The sequence below is a fragment of the Ictalurus punctatus genome, chromosome 5, assembly GCF_001660625.3.
Source record: "Ictalurus punctatus breed USDA103 chromosome 5, Coco_2.0, whole genome shotgun sequence".
NCBI classification, from domain to species: Eukaryota; Metazoa; Chordata; class Actinopteri; order Siluriformes; family Ictaluridae; genus Ictalurus; species Ictalurus punctatus.
Genome location: NC_030420.2, coordinates 22,620,235 through 22,646,708, shown reverse-complemented (window position 1 = coordinate 22,646,708; position 26,474 = coordinate 22,620,235). Strand labels below are relative to the sequence as shown.

At 37.9% G+C, this 26,474-nt stretch overlaps 1 protein-coding gene across 2 annotated transcripts in view; it reads right to left on the bottom strand.

Moving 5' to 3' along the window:
* Positions 1–21,546, bottom strand: part of gnai3 (guanine nucleotide binding protein (G protein), alpha inhibiting activity polypeptide 3) — a 28,765-nt gene extending 7,219 nt beyond the window's left edge. Inside the window, exons 1-4 of one of the 2 annotated variants that reach the window (XM_017468524.3) lie at positions 20,819–21,544; positions 6,761–6,803; positions 4,887–5,028; positions 4,651–4,808 (exon numbers count right to left, since the gene is read on the bottom strand). In XM_017468524.3, the coding sequence (XP_017324013.1) occupies positions 4,651–4,808; positions 4,887–5,028; positions 6,761–6,803; positions 20,819–20,936 (461 nt within the window). In that variant the 5' untranslated portion in view covers positions 20,937–21,544. Of the gene's footprint in view, positions 1–4,650; positions 5,029–6,760; positions 6,804–20,818 lie in introns of both variants that reach the window. The other variant, XM_053680330.1, reaches the window with a different exon arrangement.
* Positions 21,547–26,474: the final 4,928 nt, after the last annotated feature.

The following is a 26,474-nucleotide window of genomic DNA, read 5'->3' as shown; positions in this document are numbered from 1 at the left end:
ACATTATTTGAGCCTGGATACTGTCTTTATTTTCTCTTGACTTGCTTAACTACAAGGTACTACAACTGCTTGGGCAGTGCTTGGGCAGTGCTTGGGCAGTGCTTGGGCAGTGCTTGGGCAGTGCTTGGGCAGTGCTTGGGCAGTGCTTGGGCAGTGCTTGGGCAGTGCTTGGGCAGTGCTTGGGCAGTGCTTGGGCAGTGCTTGGGCAGTGCTTGTGCAGTGCTTGTGCAGTGCTTGTGCAGTGCTTGTGCAGTGCTTGTGCAGTGCTTGTGCAGTGCTTGTGCAGTGCTTGTGCAGTGCTTGTGCAGTGCTTGTGCAGTGCTTGTGCAGTGCTTGTGCAGTGCTTGTGCAGTGCTTGTGCAGTGCTTGTGCAGTGCTTGTGCAGTGCTTGTGCAGTGCTTGTGCAGTGCTTGTGCAGTGCTTGTGCAGTGCTTGTGCAGTGCTTGTGCAGTGCTTGTGCAGTGCTTGTGCAGTGCTTGTGCAGTGCTTGTGCAGTGCTTGTGCAGTGCTTGTGCAGTGCTTAAGACGTTGGGCTACTGATCGGAAGGTCGCGAGTTCAAACCCCAGCACTGCCAAGCTGCCACTATTGGGCCCTTGAGCAAGCCCCTTAACCTTCAACTGCTCAGACGTATAAATCTAAGTCGCCTGGATAAGGGCATCTGTCAAATGCCGTAAATGTACTAAGAAGGAGAGTTATATGAGGATGTGTTTAGCGCAGCAGGTGGTGGGATTCTGAATGAGTAGCTCATGCTGTAGTTACAACATCGGGGTATGTCACAACAATGAAATGGACGAACATAAAACGTACGTGTTAAATCAAATCTTTTGTTTGTTAAGAGAAAGCAGTGCTTATGTTTGTCTTTTTGGTGTATTTTTTATCATTATTTTTTCTTTCTTGTTTTCTTGTGATCCTGACATAACAAAAACGACAGAATTTTATCATGAGTAAATCTTGCGCCTTGTGAAAGGGACTGGTGTTGCATACATGTTGGTGTCGTCCCCATGGCCATCATAAATTTAGTAACTGACAGCTTCCTTCTCAAGTGTCAGACACTAATGTGGAAGTTGTCGATCACTGACAGACATAGAGCTATTTTAGCTCGCAAATCAAAAACGAATTTGTTCACCCATGATGCTGTGGGACTGCGCTAAGCTTTTGCTGCCTCCAGAATAATAAAAACATGTTGTTATGTAATAAATAAATAAATAAATAAATAATAATGCATGGCCTCTTAGGGCTTCTGTAGTGGTGGGCACCTATAAATAAAAACCTAATGGCCCAGGCACAAAATCTGCGTGTTTCAGGTGTCCGAGTTAGTGATGTGTCCACCCATGATTATGATTGCTCTTACATAGTGCATTTCTCATAATTAAGGTTGCTTTACAAGTCAAAAAAACAAAAAGAAAAACACACAGTGAAAGAACAGTGTGTCAGAAGTTGTTGTGCATCAAAGCTCTTACAGCCCACACAGTCTGCATGGCCACACTGCCACTATTCCTAAATCTACATCATCAATTCACCAATCCACAAAGAGGCATGCAACTGGAGCACAGGCACCTCACATCACACTTCAAGCAGCATTGAGACGACTTAACAATGGTGCCATATAGCAACAAAGTTTCCTATGGAAAAATTACCACACACAAGCATACGGCATTTTATTCAGGCAGGGTAATACGCATCACGCATGGAAGATCAGGTCCAGAGGAATTCCAGTGCTCATGCTAAAGCCTGTTGGAGCTCTTGCACAACCATCAACAAGCTCAAACAACCACAATAACACACGTCACCTAGTAATGGACTGATTCCAAAAGGCTCCCAGAAAGATTGCAGTATCTTGTATTTACTTGCACATATTTTCTTGGTCCAAAAACTACTCTACACAACTTCAGAGATTCCGAGAAACACATTTTATTCAGACAAGAAAAGCTACACTGAAAGAGCATCTGGTATAACAAATCAGGTGTATCTACAAACCCAATAATCACTTCATCCATTTCAACGTCCAATGCTGAGTACCTCTCCTTACTCTCATAGTTAAACTTTCAGAGAGATCATGTAATGGAAAACATCTACACTGAGGATGTGGTTAAGTGAAGAGATAAAGCAGTTATTGCTAAATTGAATAAAGGCATCCGTTTCCAATTTTAAACAATGCATGTGCAAGTCTTAGACTCAGATTAATAGTTGAGTATTTACTTGAATATAAAAATGTAATTTGAATTACATTTTTGTTAATTCTTTTCTGTAAGAAAATAAATAATAACTAATAATAAATAATAGCTATAACAATAATAAATAAATAAAGAATAACTTATTATGTACTGACTTCCTCCTCTATGATTAATCTAATGATTATTCCTTGTGTCCAATAACAATAGCCAATTTAAAATGACAAATATGAAAGCTGATAAAGAATTGGTTAAGAAGAAGAAAGAAAAAAAAAATCTCCTCTTTGCCTTTACTGCACTGTACCATGCTTTTACTTTCTTCAGTAGAACTATCAGTGTTATGAGTACAACTACTACTCTTGTTGCTATGATATGCGTTTCCTTCAGAGGTTTTGTATGTGTGCATGTAAAGAATGCCTAATGCAAATTTATGTTCATGTTTACATCAACTTCGCACCAAACAACACTAAACCATAACAGTTTCTGGCTTGCTATTATCTAAGCAAGTGTAATCAGCTGGTCCATGCTGTGTGTTCATCAGAAAGAAGCAAAAATGTCTTAAAGTGTAACTCATTTCTGAGTCAAATATAAAAACCATGTTTTTCATACCTGCCATAAACAATAGTTGACATCTTGAGAATAAACACTGCAGCCCTAGTATTATAGTGCTTCTATTATTAACAACTACATAGACATGTTACTCAAGTACAAGAGACACAAAAATGGGTGCAAAAGGGTAAAAATCTATACATAAAAAAAAAGTCCAAATATTCCCACGCTGATATGTAAAACAGAAAAGAGAAAGGTGGTTGCTTGTCTTTGGGCAATAACATGAGTGCAATACGCCTCATTTCACCAGCCACCACAGACCAAAGCACAGCTGATACGAGGCCAGAGCAAAGAATGTGCTGTGCAAAACAGCTCCTGCTTTTACAATCCACTTTCAATAACGTTTCTGAGATGAACTTGGCTTGGAAATATAAAGAAATATATCAAATGTAGCTGGTGGTTAGACCTGATCTCCTCTAATTACCATCACTGGAAACTACTGAAACTTTCAAACCAGAAGAACAAACCAGTATGAGTCACACAAGCACTCTGGATAGGGAAAGAAAACAGGCCTGAAATGCAGCTCGGAAAGTTCAGAGCAGTTAGCTGGAGCTTCCTGAGCTTAGACATTCATGCAGGAACATACACTCAGGAATCAGAGGTGCAAGACAGAGCTTGTCCCAGACAACTCGAGGAACTCCTTACTACAGGGTCGTGTCTCGACAAGTAAACAAGTCAAACTTCCAGATTCTGATTTCAGATCTACCTCATCTCATATGTGGCCAATCAAAACCACCCAAGTGTCATCAAGTTCTTCTTCGAGTGAGAAATCCATAATATAACACACTGTAATTCTTCCATTTTTACAGAGAGCCACTCATTAACTAAACCAAGTCCACCATTAACAAACCACACCTAAATGATAATGCTACATAATGCTGACATTTTCAAACGCAATAAAGGTCAAGTGTTTTCTAGGTTCATACGAGTGAGAGGCAGAAAAAGGAAAAAATTGAGAGAGAAGAAAAACAGAGAAGGGTTAGGTTTAATCTGATATCTGACAATGTACCAAAAAAAAAGAGCACATCACGATAACAGTTCACTGCAAAACAAATCAAAATTCTAGGTACAGTTATCTTTATACAAGGCTGAAGATTAGAGACAGAATAAAAAAAAAAGGTTAACTTGTATGGACGTGAAAAATCAGAATTTAATGCACCAAAATGGATGTGAACATAAGCCGTCTGAACAAAAAAAAACAAAAAAACATCCCCCCACCCAACACTCTGCATCGCTAGAAAGAATAGTTTTGTTCCTTAAGACAAACCAAACACTCTGAGAAATACCAAAGGAGAACTGACTGACATATGCAAATAACCTGCTGCAGTTCAGACGTTACAGTTTTAGAAACATGAAGCTCCTGTGCAGATCCTGTGTTGTGGCCAATCACATGCATGTATGTAACGTCAGCTCACTGATAAAGGGAAGAGCTTACACAGACATTCATAGATATGATATTTCCTTAACCTCTCAGGTCTAACCAGTGAAGAGATGACACTGTTTTTAAAACCATGTTTAAAGATGACTGGACAGAGAACTATGCATTTATTCTCCACTTCAGGTGTAAAACAGATGTTCATAGCTTGTGGCATTAGTCAAAAGTGGTAATTTGAAGCTTCACTGTGAAACAAAATACATCCACTTCAAAGTGAGGCGTCTTATTAACAGCCACAAACGAATCGCTCATGGGCAAGCACTAAAAGTTAACTCTTTCCAGTTACGTTAGCAATTTTATATAGGTAGACCATCAGACATTTTACTTGAATACCCCTGCTCTGTAGGATAGCAGGATAAGAAACTGACACAGTCATATAACTGATCATCACAGCAGTGCTTGTGCTTGTCCTGTCTTTAAGAGTGTGCTCTTACTAGGAAGCCGAGTCATTGAGCTGATACTCTCTGGACCTGACAAAGCAGCTCTGGACTCCGTTGTCCCTCCACAGCCTGCAGATGACCCCAGCCAACTCAGGGGTCATAACCCCTTCTTCCGCTGTCCCAGCCAGCACAAACAACTGCCGGGCGTCGTCCTGGAAACCAAACACGTTGTCAAAAAGCAATACACCTTGTGCGGCCAACAATTTTTTATGAATAAAAGAGACACTCACAGCTCTTGCTGGGTCACCAAAGTCAATCTTTAAACGGCCCATAGCTCTGATGATGGCAATGATTGACTGGATCGTGTTGCTGTACACCACGACCTTGTACTGCTTGCACTCCTCTTCTGAGTAGCCATCTTCATGAATGATCCTGATAGATAGATAGATTTTATAGATACTTGTTACAGCAGCATAAAAAAAATAACAAAATTAAAAGCAGAATTGCAGATCTACAAAACACACACTGAATATTAAATAAAAATATGTACAACCTCAAAAAGTAATAGTAATAAATAAAAGAAAAAAGGAGTGATAAAAACATATGTGTGACAACAGATAGCTGTGCAGTAGTGTTCACCGATCACACGGAGATGAGCTGTTGTACTGTGTTATGGTGAAAGTTAAGAATGATTTCCTAAACCGTTCTCTATGGTAACGGAGATGAATGAATCCGTTGGAAAATGAGCTCTGCTGTCTTTGCAGCGTGTCATGAAGGGGGTGAGGTGGATTGACCGTAATGGACAGCAGTTTGTTAAGTGACCTCCTACTCATCACTGACTCAAACGATTCGGTTTGAGGTTTCGGCCTTGCGAATGAGTTTATTGATCCTGCTGGCATATCAGACACTGATGCTGCTCCCCCAGCAGACTGTAGGTGCATATATTGAAAGATCTGAGCTTCCTCATAAAATAGCCTGCTCATCCACTTCTTGGTCAGTGTCCAGTCCAGTCGGTTGTTCAAGTGGACACCCAAGTACTTCTAGTGCTCGACAATTCCATCCTCCTCTCCCATGATATTTATGGGCTTGGTTGCAGTTCTCATAATTCTAAAATCCACCACCATCACCTTGGTCTTGTTTAGATTTTGGAGCAGATGATTTCTGCTGCACCACTTTACAACACTTCACTCCTGCCCATCTCTAATACACCGCACCACCATTGAAAACCATTTACATTACGTTTAAGCAAGGATTCAATCCCTATAATATTGTCCTTATTTAACTTTGGATCTACAGTTGAGAGTTACAGCAATGTAACTGTAACATGTCTTACCATATATATCATTAGAATTCTTTTCAGTGCAACGAGTAGCAATATAAACAATATTTCTGCAAACAGACAGAGGACTGAGTGTATAAGAGATGGAGGAAATGATGGTGGCAACACGGACTAAACTAACCTTTTGGTACTAGGTTTACAGTCATTTTTTGAGTAATTCTAACAGTCATTTCTTTTGTGGTGTTCAAAATGACAACACTCTGGGAAAAAAATTATTAAAGGAGCCAAACCAAAGACGTCAAGTTTCATGTTGAAAACCAAATTTCAAAAATAAAAAACCAAAAATAAAGTTCTTGATGATTCTAAGAAGTTTGGTTTCCTTGCTTATCCTTGAACCTACTTGGGAGATGGGAAAAATTCCACAGGACACTTCCAAAAATTTCGTTATATATATATATATATATATATATAAACAATCATTCTCGTGGCTGGATCGTGAAGCTGTCACAAGGCTGTCGCAATGGACAGGAAGTTGCCAAACTTATTAACGATTTCAAAAATACTGGAAGTATTGTATACCAACAGAAGTTGATGTCCACAAACTTCCACTGACGAAGGGACAATCGACATGGTGCTTGATAGTGACTCTTAGATGAATCCTCAGATGAATAAACAGTAAAACACTTTCTATATAATCCTTCAATGCTAAATTGCTGAGCTCTTATGCTAAATGTGTAAAGGTTGGCAGGTCTGGTAAATTAATATAATATAATTGGTGTAAATGTCACTGGATTTTGTGGCAGTGTAATACTGTGAAGAGATGATTAAAACCCTACATCGCACAAATCTAATTCATAAATATTTGATCATGAACAAAGGACTCACTTCATCTGCTTAACTATCGTGCTTTTTCCTGATTCACCAGCACCTGGAAAATAAGAAAGAGAGAGGAAAAAAAAAGTCACGCAAAGGTTTTGAAATCTAGCTCAATAAATGATAAATCCCAAGAGGCATGGATCACATGCTCAGGATAAGGTCTGCCACGAATGAATATGATCTTTGAGCTCAACCCACAACATCACAAACCCAGCATGAGCAGGAGCTCTATTTTAAGGGGTGATTGCCATTCAATAAGATTAAATGCCAGGCACATGAAACGTTCTTCTGATGTTCGGATCCTGAACCCTGCTGTTCCTGAGGATATGCCGGCGATAGAGTGATGCTTTTTAGAAACCAGGTCTAATGACTCACTCTGAATGCCAATTTCACATTTTCTCTGGAGGACGATGGGCTATATTTGACAAACAAGCTTTTAGCAAATTGGTGATGTGCTGGTGCTTTTGACTTAGTGCCCTGGCATTCTGTAAGCCTCGGAGGCATGTGCAACTTCATGCTGTGATTATTTGTAGAACTACCATTATCGAGGTATAAACAGAACATCCACTGGTAAATAACAGAGTCATTTAGGTTACAATTTAACAACACATTCATTTGACCAGCAACAACATTTTAATTCAACTTAACAAAGCAAAACTTTTTCTTAACACTCTGACTGCCTTTAGCAGAGTATACAAACCCCATGATGGCATGAACTCAATGCTGTGATAAAGATTACATTGTACAATACATTGCACAGCAAACCAAGACTGGGTAATGCTATGATGTACCATTGATGTGTCACAATACACTCTTTTAAAATAATACAGGTTTTGCTATATCTTTTAATATCAATTTTTACACACTTAGATCTGAAGATAAAATTTTGTATTGAATCTTAAAATTGTGAAAAGCTAAAATGTAATCACAGATTTTCTCCCCCATTCACCCGAGCGTTAAATTGATGGATTAAAAGCAAATTTGAAATGTGTCATCATTCATTCAATACATACTTGGAGGCGAATTTTAGCATTAATGGTAATGGATCTATTAATCCAACAGTACACTTTTCTGAGATATTACAGACATCACTAGTATTACTATCACAATTGAAATCACTTATTAGAAGCAACTGATTAGGTCTTGTATTGACTCTTTATGATTGCAATATGTTCACATTTTGTTCAGATTTTTCGATGTTCGTTTATATTTACTGCCCAATTTTTGTAGTACATTAAAAGTTTTATTGTCAGTTTTTCTGTTTTTTTTTTAAAGTCAAAACCACTGTTTTGCTGGTTGCTTATACATTGTAGTGCAAACTTTCAGTACCCTTTTTTCCCGTTTATTTAAAATAAAATTAAATGTGTCACAAACAAACTTCAGATTAAAACTTTACACAACGGTTTGTCCAATTATGTAAGACTGAAAAGGACCCAATACACACAGACACACACCAGAATATATATTATTCATTTAGGACTGTAGATTAATTTCAGTGCTTTTTGTGCATCCATTAAAAAATGCATAAATACTATATTATTTATAAACTAAATACATAACTAAGTATATAAACAGTAAACTGAAGAAAGTCATTGTCGTTGACTCTAGCTAGCTGCGTCGCATTACGTGCGTATCATGCGCCGTCAACTAGGAAGCGGCTTATACTTCTGGTTAGTAAAAAAACGCTCATTATCCATTTGAGATGATACTTCCCTTCTAAAATTCATATACTAGACGGTGGAGTACATAGTACAAAGTGTAAGTGTATAGTACGTCATTTGGGACACAAATTTAGTAGTTACTCTCCGAAACGTGTTTTTGGAACAGAAATAATGTAGAGAGTAAATGTGCCCGTGCCACACGCAGACAAATTAATCAATAATGAGATTCGTTGACAACGATTTTCATAATAGATTATTATCGATTAGTTGTTGCACCTCTAATACATTGTGATACATAATGTGTATCATTTACAAGTACCATGATATGATGTCATGTTGCCCACTTTTTACCTGAATAAAAAAATTTAAAAAACTAAATAAATCAAATTGCTAGAAAGGTGTAATACTGTAAATAAAATGTACTACAGGTTCATCATATCTTAAAAATAAATGTATAAATTCTCCCAAAGATTTGATTGAAGGAATCAATAAACAATGTCTCTGACCTGGGGAAAATGATCAACTGAAACATTATGAGCTCCATAGCAGCACCTGAGGCACCCTTTTAACCAGAAATAGAGCTTCGAAGTTGACTAAAATGCCAAAGTTAAGTGGTCGTATTCTCGGGCACTCTAGATCGCAGCGGCGCAAAGCTGGTGTTGTTTAAAAGCTACCAAAGAACTCTTTTTTAGCTGATATAATGTGGCTGTGTAACCGTGTAACTTATAACGCATGTTGCTAGTTGTAATCTGGAGCTATCGGGCCCAGCATGCTCTATGTTATGGGTTGTACAGATTAGGACCTCTGGTGTTCAATCTTAGACACTAAGCACATGTACGGAGACTGCTTTTTTATTCAAAGCAAAGTGCCTTGGAGAATGCGCCAGTACACCCTCATGTATGTCCCATGTGTTTCATTGACACACCTGTTGTACAGTGTACATTCTGGAATTAGTTTTCTTTAAAAAAAAAAATGAGTAAAATTGCTAAGAGCATGCAAACAACAGTTACTAGACAATAAACTAAAAAAACTAAAGTTTTTGTTAAAACTAAAGCCGAGTTCATGATGTCATCAGACTTCATAAGAGACCTAAGTCCACTAGCCAAAAAACAGCCACAAAGCATCAATATTCTGCCGCTGTATGTTACAGTAGGTCTCAGGAGCTTCTCTTTGCATGCAGTCCCCTTTTTTTGCCCAACATGCTGATTGTGGGTGTGACAAAAGTTCAACTTTGAAATTTCAACTGTAGTCCCAGTGACTCCTGCCAAAGTTTGGGTGCAAAATTTTGTGGGTTGCTCTCAGGAAGGGCTTCTTTCAAAATCATGCATTGCATGATTACATTTCGCTAATAGTCCATACTCAACAGTAAATCAACTAGATGTTTAAAATCAATTAAAAAGATTTTTAAATAAAAAGCTGTTCACATCAGCAGCATAGCAACCTAATATATATGTTATATATTGATTAGAGCTGCAACAACTAATCGATAAAATCGATAACCGATTATGAAAATCGTTCTCAACGAATCTCATTATCGATTAGTTGGTCTGCGCGTGGTACATTTACTCATTACGTTACTTCTGTTCCAAAAACAGGCTTTGGAGAGTAAATACTAAAGTTGTGTCCCAAATAACGTACTACACACTTACACTATGCACTGTGTAGTCCACAGTCTAGTGCAGTGTGCTGTAGTATATATATATATATATATATATATATATATATATATATATATATATATAGAGAGAGAGAGAGAGAGAGAGAGAGAGAGAGAGAGAGAGAGATGGATAAAATAAACAAAAGATAATTCAGAGAGTCAAATTAAATGTCACTCCAACAATAAAATGTAATTGAGCCTGATAATTGTACCAATGGTATCTGAACCAATCCCTGGGGAATTACAGGGTCTACCAGGGATTGCTAGGACTGTAAAATTTAGCGCTTTTTGTGCATCCATAAAAGTAATGCATAAATACCAATATATACAGATATACATACACACACACACACATATAAATATACATTATATTATATATATATATATATATATATATATATATATATATATATATATATATACACACACACACACACACACACATATATATCTATATATATATATATATACACACACATACACACACACATACACAATTTATGTATTACTTTTCACAGATGCAAAAAAAGCACGGTATTAAACTACAGTCCTAAATGAATAATATATATTCTGGTGTGTATCTGTGTGTATTGGGTTCCGTTCAGTCATATAATTGGACGAACAGTTGTGTAAAGTTTTAGTCTTAAGTTTATATTTGTTTATATTACATTTTAAATAAATGAAAAAAAAAAATGGTACTGGAAGTTTGCTCCACCAATCTGATCAATCGAAAAAATGATCGATTATGAAAACAATCGTTAGTTGCAGCCCTAATATATATATATCACAAACATATAAACCTAGGATAGTAAACCACTTTCACATTAGTTTACATTCTGTCTTATTTCACCTACAGTGTGAGAATGTGTGTGCTGTTGATAGACTGCTTATTCTCAGTAATATATTTCAGCAGGGAAAAAACAGACCATGTTTACCAAACCACTGTGCAATTGTGTTAAGTTTACTGTTGCTCGAATAGTCAAGAACAGTAAATCCTGAAATAAATTTTAAATACCCAACCCTCAAAGGAACATGAATATATTTTTTTAAATAACCATGATATAAGGGTTAACATAACAGCACTATGTATGAACACAAGCAACAAGCATCCTGTAAACAGCATTAGTCATTAAAAGAGACAGCCTCCTTCAGTTTATTACATAAGACTGGTCTGTCATGTGTTCATCCCTAACCGAGGTTTTTAGTTAATTAATTGTTAGATTTAATTATATAGTTAAGTATAATTATATTTAGGTTACATTTTAACAATTATTTTAAGACCTATGACCTACTACAAGTCACCTATTTTTTTTGCAGAACAAAACAATATTGCACAGCGTGGACCGTTCCCCTTTTGTCTCAAAATGTAAATGTGGCCCTCTGATCATATTTTTTTAAAAATACAAATAAAATATTTTTCTTATTATAATTCTAATAAATAATACGTTTCCACTAACAATAATAATAAATCCAAAATAAAACATTAACAAACTTGGAATGAATAGTTGCAAGGTGCATGATAATGAGCTTTTTGTATTTAACTACAGGTTGCACAATCATGGCATCTTTATAGATTATGACTTTAAATAAAGTTCAGTGTATATAAAAAGTGTGATTCTAATAGATTTATTTGGCGTTTATGCTTCCCTTACATGCAACAGTAAAATAAATAGTGACAAAAAGGCAATGCAATGTGTAAACATACAGTCATGTGAAAAAATAAGTACACCCCATGGGTATGGTTGCCTTTTTATTTATTTTTTTGGACAAGCAAACATTTGATCATCTTTGAAACAGTTCCTATTAATGAAGTTATTACTTGAAAAAAAACACAAGGAAAAGTAGTTTTATCAATAATTTATTCAACAGAAATATCAATAGATATGATATTTGTCTATGGAAAAAGTAACTACACCCTTGGCCTTTGAAGCTAGTATTGTCCCCTTAAACGTCTTGTAGGTGTTTTGCATTATTGTCCACCAGGCTTTTTGGAATTCTTGACCAGCCTTCCACGCAACATTCTTTCAGTTGCAAAATCTTTGAGGATTTTCTTGTATGTACTGCCTGCTTCAAATCCCCCATTTCAATAGGATTCAATCCAGGCTTTAACTAGGCCACTCCATAACCCTCCATTTCTTCTTTTTGACCAATTCCTTGGTGGATTTGCTAGTGTGCTTAGGATCATTATCCCCTTTCGGTTCAACTTAAATATTTGGACAGATGGCCTCACATTATCTTCAAGCACTCTTTGATATGATTTAATTCATTAACTAGTGTCCAGTCCCTGAGGCAGAAAAGCAACCCAAAACCATAACATTTCCACCACCATACTTCACAGTTGGTATGAGGTGCTTCTCCTGAAAAGCTGTCTTTGGTCTGCACCAAACATGTCTGCTGTCACTGTGGCCAAACAACTCTATGTTTGATTCGTCTGTCCAGAGCACATTATTCCAAAAGGCCTGATCTGTGCCTATATGCCCATTGACAAACTGTAGTCTTGCAAAGGCTTTTTCCCTGCATGTCTCCCATGCAGGTCACATTTGTGCAATCTTTTTTCTGATTGAAGAAGCATGCACTTTGACTCCAACAGCTGCAAGACTTACTAGCAGATCCTGTGATTTTTGGGGTTCTCTGAGACTTCTTTTTGCACCAGTCTGTCTGCTCTTGGGCTGAATTTGCTGGGACAGCCAGTCCTGGACAAATTAGTAGTCATTTGAAATCTGTGCCATTTGTAGATTATTTTCCTTACAGTAGAATGATGCATTTCAAATAATTTGGAGATCTTTTTAAATCCCTTGCCAGACTCACAGACATCCACAACCTTTTTTCTGAAGGCCTTATAGAACTCTTTAAATCTTGGCATGATGACACCACACACCTCAATCGCAAAGGGAAAACCAGACACTAGATATGAAAGGGGTTTAAATCAGACAGGTTCCACCTGCACTCACTAAACAAGTTCTAATCACTGGCACCCAATCTTGAACACCTGATTAAAATATTATGGATTTGAAGGTGTGATAAATGTAGGGGTATGTGTAGGGGTTCCCATGGGACTGATCTGTTTCTTGCTCATTTAAAGTGTGAAAATTAATACAAAAAAATCAATGTTGTGTGTCATTTGATAGTGTGTCACCTTTATGAACAGGCACTATTTCAAAGAGGATCAAATGTTTGCTTGTCCAAATATGTCAAAAAAGCCAATTTCCATGGGGTGGACTTATTTTTTCACATGTCTCTATGTATAACACACTTGCTATCTTTTGCATTTCATGACTTAGATGGGCCCAAAATAATTTGTATTCTTTTAAAAAAAAAAAAAAAAATTAATGATGTACACCATTTTTTAACTACATTGAAAACTTGATTATGGAGATCTGCGCATCAGTGCAGAATATAAAATAAAGATGCATTTTTAAGAATTGATTTTTCCCCCCTCAATCCCTAAAGGCAATGGTTTTTGTGAAATTCAAACCAGCTGGAAATTAAGACTTGCAGGGAAATACCCTAGTCAATATGTTTTCTACACTAAGGAAAATTTGAATTCTACTGAACCGAAACCACAATGACTAGGTTATTACACTGCAGAAGTTTTCCATCACTACTTCAATGTGGAATTACATTTAGCCCTAAGTTTAACCCAAAGCATAAGGCATTTTTGTCCCAAGTCATGGAAAAGAACCACATCAGGGCATCACATGCCAGAAATAGGAGTTACACAAGTTATATAAACACTTCCCAGGATTGAGTTGAAGAGCACTGTATCTATGCATATACCCATGGTGCCCAAATGGCATTCCAAACTATATTACGAATGTGGGGAGAAATAAATCTCTTGCCAGTACAGTTATATGATGACAGAGGACATTTTAGATATTCTATCTGCTTCTAAAACACCAATCATCATGCCATTAGTAGTTATGTATCAATAATTGCTTAAAACAGCTGTTCTTAACTTTAGCCCTGGATTCCCACTGCCCTGTAAAGTTTAGAGTTTTCCTTCCCGCTTCTAGACCAGCTAGTTTTTGAGCATAGTGGTGCTACAGGGATAGTGTAATTACTATAGAACATGAAGAAACTTTACACCTTCACCCCAATCAGTGTATTTTTTCCCTATTACGGCACACCCTATTGTGTTTTATTCTTTACTTGCACCTTACTTTAACGTCCAAAATCTTGTCTTATGTCAGCTAACATCATTACATAAAATACATCAGTGGAACAAATTACAATTTTTTTTTTTTTAATATGTTAAATCCAATCATAGCAGTATCTGGGATACTAGAGGTGAGCGGACGACCGTTTTTCTTTTTCGTTTTTTTCCCAAATCCCAATCCCAAAAAAACACCCATGTGCTTGTTTTCAGATAAACAAAAAACTGCAATATCAGATCCTAATACTGGGGGGGGGTAACAAATAGAAAACAAACATAAGCAAGCAAATGTGATTGGAGAATTGAATCAAAAGGTCTCCGGCTCCCTGCTCCTGCATTACATATTCAAATATATAGCATTAGTAGTTTCGACAACTGGCATCAATATCATTAAAGAAATAAAGGACATACCAATTTATAATAATAAGCTTATTTAGTGACATATATGTAGATATATATATATATAGATGATCTTTGAATGCTTAAGAAATATCATCATCATCTTCGAAATATAACACTTGGAGATTTTACTGACTAAAACACAGCCTATAACAGACAGACGCTAATAACAGACAGATAAATCCTGCTCACGGCACACCTGGAAGGAATCAGAGTTCCCTTACTGTAAATGAGCACAGTGGTCACTGCATATCAATTTCTATAAACATCTGTAAATGGTTTGCATGGGCGTGTGAATAGCTGCATAGCTCATGTAATTACATGCCTAGCAGTGGTGGCATTTGTATTGTGGTTCTGGTCCCTGCTATTATAAAGATCAGCTGAGGATTTAAGCTCTGTTTGATTTACTGAGACTTATTACATTGCAGCATTACACAATGCAGCCTAGCACAGCCTTAAACCTGCATCCTTGATAGTGCAATAAGCTCCCATCAGCCACAGAGGCTAATCACGTTACTGTTGTTAAATCTATACAGACTTCTGTGGGAAAGCAGTATTATGAGATGTTTAGTGGTTTTTTTTGTTTGTCTGTTTAATGCAGGTGTTAAACAGGCCCTGTTTATAGCAGACATATCACATGGACTAGCCAAAACAGAGAGATAATAAGAAAACCTCACCAAAAAGAAGAACTAAACCTCAATATGCTCTTTAAAATCAGTGATAGAGGACGATGTTGGAGCAAAGCAGGCCCAATTCCTCCAGCCTTTTAAAGACATAAAACAAATGGCTCAGGGTAGATCAGTAGGACAACACAGATCAATCAGCCATAAAATTAAAACCACTGAAAGGTGACGTGAATAACATTGATTATCTCATTACAATGGCATGTGTCAAGGGATGGGATATATTAGGTAGCAAGTGAACAGCCAGTTCTCAAAGTTGTTGTGTCGAAGGCAGAAAAAATGGGCAAGCATAAGGATGAGTGACTTTGACAAGGGCCAAACGACGACTGGGTCAGAGCATCTCCAAAACAGTAGGTGTTGTGAGATGTTCCTGGTATGCGGTGGTTAGTACCTGCCAAAAGTGGTCCAAGGAAGGACAACCAGTGAACCAGTGATAGGGTCATGGGCATCCAGGGCTCATTGATGCAAACAGGGAGCGAAGTCTATCCCGTCTGCTCCGATCCCACAGAAGAGTTACTGTTGTACAAACTGCTGAAAAAGTTCATGCTGGCCATGATAGAAAGGTGTCAGAACTAACAGTGCATCACAGCTTGCTGTGTTTGGGGCTGCATAGCCACAGAGCAGTCACAGCGCCCATGCTGACTTCTGTCCACTGCTGAAAGTGCCTACAATGAGCACATGAGCATCAGAACTGGACCATGGAGGAATGGAAGAAGGTGGCCTGGTCTGATGAATCACGTTTTCTTGTACATCATGTGAACAGCTAGGTGAGTGTACAACTCTTACCTGAGAAAGAGATGGCACCAGGGTGCACTATGGGAAGAACGCAAGCCAGCTGAAGCAGTATGATGCTCTGAGAAATGTTCTGCTGGGAAACGATGGGTCCTCGCTTTCATGTGGCTATTACTTTGACATGTACAACCTACCTAAACATTATTGCAGACCAAATACATCCATTCCTGGCAACAATATTCCCTAATGACAGTGCCTCTTTCAGCAGGATAATGAGCCCTGGCATACTGCAAAAATTGTTCAGGAATGGTTTGAGGAACATGACAAAGAGTTCAAGGTGTTGACTTTGACTCCAAATTCCCCAGACCTCAATCCGATCGAGCATCTGTGGGATGTGCTGGACAAACAAATCCGATCCATTGAGGCTTCACCTCGCAATTTACAGGACTTAAGGGACCTGTTGTTAATGTCTTGGTGCCAGATACCACAACACACCTTCAGAGGTCTTGTGGAGTCCATGCCTCGGTGGGTCAGAGCTGTTTTGGTGGCACAATGGGGACCTACACAATATTAGGAAAGCGGTTTTAACGTTATGGCTGAACAATATATACACCATACTATATGCAGATGCAGTTCAACGTAACAAAAATTCAGGTTGACACTGTAGTAATGATTAAAGTGAAAATAGCAAAAAAAATAAATGGCTGCATGAGACCAGAGTGTTGTATTAAAACATATAGCAATAACAACCAGAATTTGTGGATCAAACTAAAATGGGGATGTGTTCCTAATATTTTAAACGAGCAAGGGTGACTCAAATTCCGTTTGAGAAGTGGAAGTGAGGAGAACAATGGTACATGTGCAAGCATGTAAGTTATTACAGAAGACTAAACTTTCTAGTTTGTGCTTACTCACTATGTTGCCAAGACTCTGTTTTAGCATGCACCTATAGTAAGAACAGCTATGTGGGAATGGCAAGCTATATCTGCTTTGTGATCGTTGATGAAGCTGCCGCAAGCGTTTAAACTGCCCTGTCATTGGTGTGGGCAAAACCTCCACAGGTTTTACTCAAGATAAGGACACAGAGGTTTACATTTAAGATGAAGAAATTCTGTTCAAGTACATGTAGGTATTGGAAATTCTGCAAATATTACTGTGTACCCACAAGAGCAACAATAAACTCTTAAGAATGCAGTCATTGATTTAGGCTCCTAATTTTGTTTTTCTGAAAAGTTGGACGTAGCTGCACAAAGCCACACAATCAGAGAATAGTGCATTTATTCCAGTCCAGTGGTGATAGTGGAGCAGCAGCAATCCGGAAACCGCTGATGTCAGGAGAGCTGTGCATTGCACAAAAGAACAAAAACATTCCCCCATAAGTTGTACAAATGGATGCAGTCCAAAAAAACGACCAAGCTTCGATCCATTTAGTTTGCACAAACATCACTGCTGCTTTGATTTGCATCTCAGTGCTGTTGTCAGTAGAGATTAGCTAGTGTTAACAGTGTTCAAACAACACATCAGAGCTAAATGAAGAATTAATGTGCTAATGGGATGCCTCCCAAATCCAAACCCCTCACTTCAACCGAAACAGAACTGATCTTAGGCCAGCTAAACCTCCATTTCCCCAGGATAAATGTTTGTGTTTTTGGTGCAAGCTTTTATTTTATGCACCGCATACTGGGCTAAACAGCCTGTGCAAAATTGGCCTCACTGAATAGCTCACTCCACTTTATGCATTCAGAGTATAAACCAAGCGCACTTCCATGCTCCAGTAAGCTGCACTGTTTAGCCAAATGCACAAGGATCCAGAAAGAAAAGCCTGTTTTCAGACCAGGTGGGAATTTGGAGCTGCGGAATTTTAAGAGCTGTTAAAGGCTGGTCCAGAAATCTGAACTCGTTGGAACTCTTGATCTCATAAAAGTGCATTTTGATTGGTAAGAAAAGTAACAGAGAATGTCACAATTCATTAATAAGAATAGAAAATGGGTTTAAATAAATAAATAAATAAATAAATAAATAAAATACAGCAGTGTGTGCAACAGGCAGTAGAGGGTAGGTTAGCGTGCTTGCCTAACTCTGAACAATTTGCTTTTGGGGGTTTGTACCCGTGTGTGTTGGCATTTAGGTCCTAATACTGAAGGGATTTTAGCAGAGGACAAATAGGATTTTATGTACGAGCTATTTATTGGTCACATATACATTACAACACAGTGAAACTCTTTTTCTTAGCAAATCCCAGCATGTTAGGAGTTTGGGGTCAGAGTCCAGGGTCAGCCATGATATGGCGACCCTGGAGCAGAGAGGGTTAAGGGCCTTGCTCAAGGGCCCAACAGTGGCAGCTTGAACCTCCGACCTTCTGATCAGTAACCCAGAGCCTTAACTGCCAAGCCTTAAAAAAAAATTTTTTTTATTAGTAGCCGCCAAATATTTTTATTAGTAGCTGCCAGGTGGACAAGTATCTTCAACAACCAGAGAAAGAAAAACTTCCTTTTTAGCTTATAATTACAGCATCGCACACCGATGCTGTAATTATAACATGTGCTTTCAAATCTCACGCATAAGCCGAGAAGCTGCTTGACTGAAGAATGATTTTTACTAGATTTACTACCTTGCATGGATGACAAACTTTTCAGAAGCAGGAACATGAATGTATGAGGAATCACTGATGAAGCTGAGCAAAATAAAGTGCAGCACAAATGCTGCTTACTAGATGCAGTCACTTCGTAGGTGAATGTGATAAGAAAAACACTGCTCAAATAATACATTTTACATGCAATGCAAAGAGAGAGCACCACTTCTCATGGCTGAAATGTTCAACTTTTTGCTGTGGACACACAACTTTATCAGCACAGAATTAGGACTATGGCTGCATAGTTGATCTCTCCACAGGAATTTGTATACTTATTAACTTCCCCTAAATGATATTAATGCCCTCTACTAACCAACTAGCTGGCCATATGGTATGTTATGTTAGATATCACGTTTAAGCCAGTTAGGTTTCTGGATAACCAAAACATGGGACCGGACGACACACTGGAGCTTCCACTTGCCTGGTGTTCTAGCTAATAAATTGATCATTTGTCCACCACTTGGATTTGGTCTAAATTATTATTTTAAACATGATCTAAATGGGATTCATTAAGTCTGAATGAATTAATGTTTAACAAGCACTGCAGGTCCTACAACAGCTGAAACTGTTGAGAGACACCACAAGAAACACGTCACAAGGCCATGTGCTGCATGCATCTCATACTGTATGTACATGGAACCTATGGTTAAAATGAAAATGCACATAATGAACTCTGGATGTTTTCACAGGCTTTCGGCCTTGATTTAAGAGAGAGGCTTCATCTTCCTTCTCCTAAGCTTTAACTCAAAGGCCACTTTGTGGTTTTCCAAATGATGGTCTGTGTTGGAGAGTGACCTACAAAATAGTCCTTCATTGTAATTTGGGGCTTAGCAAGCTACTTCTTTCCATGTGCAACTCATTTGTGACCATTACATATAGCTGACATTAATTTTTTTTTTGTTTGTTCATTTTGAACCGGAAAACGACCAGGTTCGTTCACTCACACATTTTTTCTGGTCAAAGCAAGCAGTTGTCCAGTTGGCATTTTTAATTCTTCTAAACACCCTGCTGAAAAAGGAACATTAGGAATACTGTCACACTTCCTAATTAGAAAGGGGATCCGTTTTCGATAGGGATCAACTTGTTCTAAAGTAGACTCGTTATTGATTTAGTTACAGATTAATTCAATATTCAGTGTCATAGCATCAACTCGTATCAATCTCGTATATTCTCACCAGATAACCATTTTATTACTTACAGAAAGCCCATAAAAGATACATGATCATATCTAAGAAGTCCAATAGGTCCATTAAATCAGCATTAACCCTTGTTTTCTGTTCGCTACTTGGCAAATGATGTACTGTTCACGAGTCATACTGATGTTGGACAGCTGAGACAGATTTTATATATATATATATATATATATATATATATATATATATATATATATATATAGTGTGTGTGTGTGTAATAGTAATGTAATAGTGCGAATTCACCCTTTTGTTTTTGCTTTGTTTTTTTTGTAAAAAGTTCTTGGAGTCCACTGCCTCACAACCCTTATAATGTGTTTTATTCTCATTTAGAGTGACCTGAACATAACATGTGTAATATAAATATGAAAGGGGGTTATAGCAGATGCACCACAAGTAAATTTATTCTGTTTGACGTTCAATAGAGAAAACGAGTCTAGCACATAAAATGTCTACCTAAAGTAGAAATAAAAACGTGTCGTTTTGACCCGTAAAGGACTGATACTAAAAAAAAAGTCACCATTACAGCCCTCTAGACACCATTAAAATAACCGTCAAATGCTTCACAGTCACAGTTAAACCATCAGCTCCCTTCACACTGTAATCAACACCTTGGGAAACAATATACTGTTACCACCAACCAGGAACCAACAGAAGCAGCTAATGTTTTTTCGGTTCATTGTGTTGACATTGCAGTGTACTTTAATGGCTTAACTTTTTATTTAGATGAAAGACTGTACGTGTTTTGAAAACCAAAACCTCGAGTTAAAGCTTTACATCTCCATCAGTCCGCTCATGCAAATCTTCACAAACTCAGCAGTCACAGGATTTCCTGACCAATATCCAGAGCCCCAACATGTTATCTGTACACAGCCATTCTTTAAGGCGCATTTTACATATATGTATATGTATAAATGTAAATAAATGGTGCGTTCACTGTGCCTAAACGCACACGCTTACCCAGTAGCAGCAGTTTGACTTCTCTGGACGCTTTCTCTCCGTCTTCCCGCAGGTTCCTATCGATTATTTTGCTCCTCTCTATCGCGGCTTTGTCCTCAGCGCTTAGGGTGCAACCCATCTTCACCTATAAACCGTTTGTTGATTTAAACAACAAACAACCGAAACGACGCTAGACCAAAAAAAAAAACCAAACAAACCCCAGAAGTGATGGCGCACAGAGCTGTCTCTGCTTGATGGTGTTTGTGCTCAACACCACACGCTTTATGGCTCACAGCAAAGGCGTTGGTTATCGCTACAGATTCTCACATGGAAAACAGACGGATTGCCATCCAGAGAAAGAAAAACGACTTCGTTTAAAAACAACAAACTCTTGCCCCACTAAAAGAGTGCTCTGTAAAAACACACACAGCTTAGTTATAAATGATATACAAGACCAAGCGTTAGGACTAAATAGCATGTGCTGTGCTCGGAGAAAGAAAGCAGCTCAGTTTAGAGGTTTCTTTGACTAAAAAGTGACCACTGATAGCGTTCAACGCGTACAAGTAGTAATACCCTGTCGGTAAAGAGCTGTAGTATAAACACACAGTGAGGATATCCTTCAAATGTATTCTTTAAAAACAACTCGCCGAAAAAATACGCAATAAGTAAAATGACATTCCGCAAAGTTAGTGGCAGGATTGTGAAAAGCTGGAGAGCGCGCGCTCGGTCCTCAGCCGTGGTGAATTGGGGGAAATGCAGCTCTGTATGAGAGAGGGGGCTGTTTTACATGAATGCTGGGAAATGTAGTTACCCTGCGATCAAGCGCCTTTTTAAATTTTTTTTTTTTTTAAAGTATTTGCCAGACGTTTTCTGTTCGTTTAATCTTATTAGACTTACTGGTGAACGTGTCTGAATAAGTCCACATAATGGCAGTTTGGGAGCTGACAGAGTGTGCCTGGTGATGATAACAGTCATAGGGTTTAATAAGCGGTGCGATTGGTGCATTTGCACCCTCTACTGTAGAGATTCAAATTCATTAATTCATCCAAGCATTCATTCATTCATTCAGTCATCTTGAGTAACCATTTTACCCTGTGGTGAATCTGGAGTCTCTCCTAGGAACACTGAGCGTAAGGAGGAAATACTGTATATCCTGGATGGAACGCCAGTCCTACACACACACACACACACACACACACACACACACACACACACACACACACACACACACACACACATTTACATTTATTCATTTAGCAGACACTTTTATCCAAAGTGACTTACAAATGAGGAAATATAAGCATCGTGATATATCAAGCGGAGAACAATACAAGTAGTGCTACCATACAAGATCTTTTAATTACAAGATCTTTTAATTACACACACACACACACACACACACACACACACACACACACACACACACACACACACACACACACACACACACACACACACACACACACACACTTACTTTTGGGGTGGCTGTGGCTCAGGTGGTAGAGCGGATTGTCCACAAATCGTAGGGTTGATGGTTCGATTCTCTGTGCCCCACATGTCTCCACATCCCAAAGTGTTCAAGACACAACCCCAAGTTGCTCCAATGGCAACTCTCAGCTATGTGTGAGTGTGTGTGAATGGGTGAATTAGAAACATTGTAAAGTTGAATGTACACTGTGCTTTGTAGAATCACTAAGGTTAAAAAAGTACTAAATAAGTGCAGACCATTTACCGCAATTTAGAGCCACCAATACACCCACACATGCTTGTTTGTTAGTTTGTTTTTGTGGGAGGAAACCTCAGAGCTTGGAGAAGTCACCCAGGACTGAAATGGATTTTTTTTCCCAATAAAATATTTTCTCGGTCATTTACATACTGAAACACCAAATCACACAGAAAAATCACACAAATATATATATTATTTTAATTATAAACATGTGGCTTAGTTGTTAGCACATTTCCCTCACACCATCGGGGTTAGTCCAAACGTGTTGTAGGCTGATTGGCATTTCCATATTGTCCGTAGTGTGTGAATATGTGTGCGATTGTGCTTTGTGATGGGTTGGTACCCCATCCTGGATGTTCCACATCTTGTTCCCCAAGATCCCTGCAATAGGCTCTAGGCTCCCCCGTGACCCTGTGTAGGATAACCAATATGGAAAATAGATGGATGGATGTTGACTATAGAAATGTTATCAAGGTCCAAATTAAAACTTCTTTCATGACTGCAGTTTATGAAAAACCCTTACTATCACAAGTCTTCACAATAAAATATATATTTTTGTATATGTTGATTTAAATGTATTCATACTGTTGTGAAAATTTATACCACACAATGTTGAAGTCTTGATTTTGATTGGTCAGAAGGTGTTGATTAATTTTCTATAACAGTAGCTTATACAATAGTGCCAGTTATAATTCAAATCACAGGTTTATATTAATGTGCTCAGTAATACATTATCATTTCAGCAGTAACTTTGACAGGAACGTATATGGAAGACAATCTACATAATCTAAGTCTAATAATAAATGGATTAAAAACATGTTATTTAACAAAATAAAACATATAATCCTTAATATGTTCAAGTTTGGTAGCATCTATTTTACACATGTTTTCCAGCACAGGAGAGTCTGCTCACTGTCATCATACTGTCTGGTTTCTTGGTAATATGAAAAGCTGCTTCATTTGTCTTGTTAAACTTAAGAGAGAGGGGAAAAAACTGAGCCTGGTGAGTTCATAGATGCTATAACATAAATGATTACTGGAACTAACTTTTCTTTGCAGAAGTTCCACAACATTAAATGTAACTGGTTAAAACGTATAGCATGCCATTCATTAATAAATAAACAAATTTGTAACAGTTGGAAAATCGTTCAACGTCAGCTTCACATTGGTCCGCATCACACCACCCCATTGTATTCCTTACTTAACTGACTGTTGCACAATTCTAAGAAAAACCAAAACACATGCTACTAGTCATTGGCTGGTTGCAGTGTCAGTGTCTTTTGGGTTGAGTGAATATTTGTGAATACTTTTTAAAAGGATAACCCAAACATTTATCATTTTTGCTCACTAACTGAGTCCCATTGTTGAAATGCACATGTGCAAGGAGTTAGCCAGCTGAATTTCAAACTAGTTACCCTTAGTGAGTGATATCTGGCACATTCTATGAGGGACATTGTGTTGTTTCATAAGGATGTGTCCATGCTTGAAATATTATTGCAGTGAATAGCATATTCAATGAAGGGGTCTGATAATGCACTGTGACATGAATGCATTTGTAGCTACATACTGCCATATTTATTTAAACCGTTTTGTTGTTAATTTACGTGAATACGTGTTCTGCGTTAGATAGACAGTTAGCTATCTAACAGTGGCACAGCACCTCTTTTTAAACACAGGGCATTGCCGAAGTCTCTAAATTACCTTTCAAGGGCTTCTAATAAGAAGGATATATATTCTAGACCCTATATAAATAACTGCCTCACCATAGATGAAATGCCATTGACACTTGTGCAGTCGAAGAACCAAAACTAGGCTTGCCTATTGTTGTTCTAAACTAACAATATTCATATCACACTTGCTTCACATTTGGTAATTTTGTTACAGTAGACTGATATTGCCTGAATGATATCTTGATTAGGTTGTATCTGGTATAATGTACCTCTGATGCCTTCACTCCTTTAATTACATAGCCAAGAAGTAGATGTGGCATTATGTACTGTAGTAATATGTAGCCTAAACTACTTCATCCCCGTCTTGCACCTCCTGTTTGTAAAGTGAAACAAGAAAAACATAGATACCTTAAATGGTAACACTATAATACTATATGTAGTTGCATGTTCTCCCCATGTCCACCTAGGTTTCTTCTGAGTTGTCTGCTTTCCTCTCACTTCCCAAATACACACTGACAGGTGTATCATCTAAGCCCCCTAGGTGTGAATGTGTGTATAGTGGCCTTCGGCAGATTGGCATCCCATCCAATTTGTATTCCCACCTGATGCCCAGTATTCCTTGGGTCTTGATTATTTCATTTCAAATCTATTGTGGTGGTGTACAGATGCAAAATGACGAAAATTGTGTCATTGTCCAAATATTTATGACCTGACCACGCGTGTGTGTGTGTGTGTGTGTGTGTGTGTGTGTGTGTGTGTGTGTGTGTGTGTGTGTGTGTATATATATATATATATATATATATATATATATATATATATATATATATTACATATTATATATATCCCATGCAAATTGTTGGCTTTTTTGACATACATTATATAATATAATATAATATAATATAATATAATATAATATAATATAATATATTATTATAGCTCAACAGCAACAGCATCCAAAATGCCATGTTATAGTGTATGCTTAGAAATAGCTGCATATAGACTCATTTTCCATCAATGTTTCAATTTTGGTCAGAACAACTAGACTTCACCATGCTGTTTTCAATGTCATCACACTGGTGTCATCTACAGGATGCTCAATCAATGTGTGAATGTCAGTTTGTACTAGTGGCCTGACTCGACTCAGCTACTGCAAACGCAGGAGATGAATGAAGTCAGAGTAGTAATTTTATTCTTCACAAACAAATATGAAAATCACCATAGTTCACATGTGGTATTTTGTTCCTCACTGTAATAGGAAAGGCTGTACAAAATGAAAACAACCTGATACAAACACCGGCCTGTTCGCCATTGTGTTCCTCCATCATGTGTGATAAATGGTTGAAGAAGTGGTCTGCTGCTAATGCTCACTACATTCAGCCTACAGAGCAATGTGGCAGCGGATAAGTTACCATGGAAACACCAAGTTCCTCCGCACTTGCAAATAAATCCTGCGCAGTTCAGTCCAGGCTGCATGTGTCTGGCCTGCTCGTACAGGCTGTAGAATGGGATTCAATTTCTGCAAATGATGGTCCTGCTCATATTAAAACGGCTTTCTCGTGGGTTACGGAAGGAAAAAGGTTTTGTGCAAATGATTTATAGCTTAAACTGTTACAGGCAACACCCAAGGCTCTTTCAGTTTGCTATTAGACCAGAGAGCTAGTACACAATAAAATAAAATATACATCAAAAGATAACTGCAATGGAAATGCTACATATAAAGATACATTTTACCTGCCTTTATTTTAGATAGTTGTTCATTTTATTAATTTCATCTTACTAGTAATTAATTCTTTTAGTAAAGAAACTTGGGATTGTATAGGAAGTCATCCTCATCATCATCATCATCATCATATACAAATTCCTGTAGTGTAGCATGTTTGTGTTTCATCTAGCAATTCATCAGAAAGCTTAAGTTAATTTTGAATTTATTGTGAAAGTAAGGCAATAGTGCCATCCACCCAAAAACCAGTAAATATTATATACTGAGAAACTGCTCTGACTACTGTGAGAGAATGAGCGTTCTCTCATGTTCTCTCTAGATGTTGTCAAACCAGTAACACATAATAGATTTAACGTTTTAACCACGCTGAAAATGACTCACAAAGCTCACAGAACACCTTTATCCCTTGTCTCAAGTGAAAGGTCAGAGTGTTTGAACTTCACCACTAGGGGCCTCCCTCTTACCTCCTCACCTCCCAAACATCAAAGCACAAAAATCTGAGCAGTATGGTGGAGGTGGGTAGATAATAAGTGAAGGTCTGCAAACATTGTGCTTGTGCTT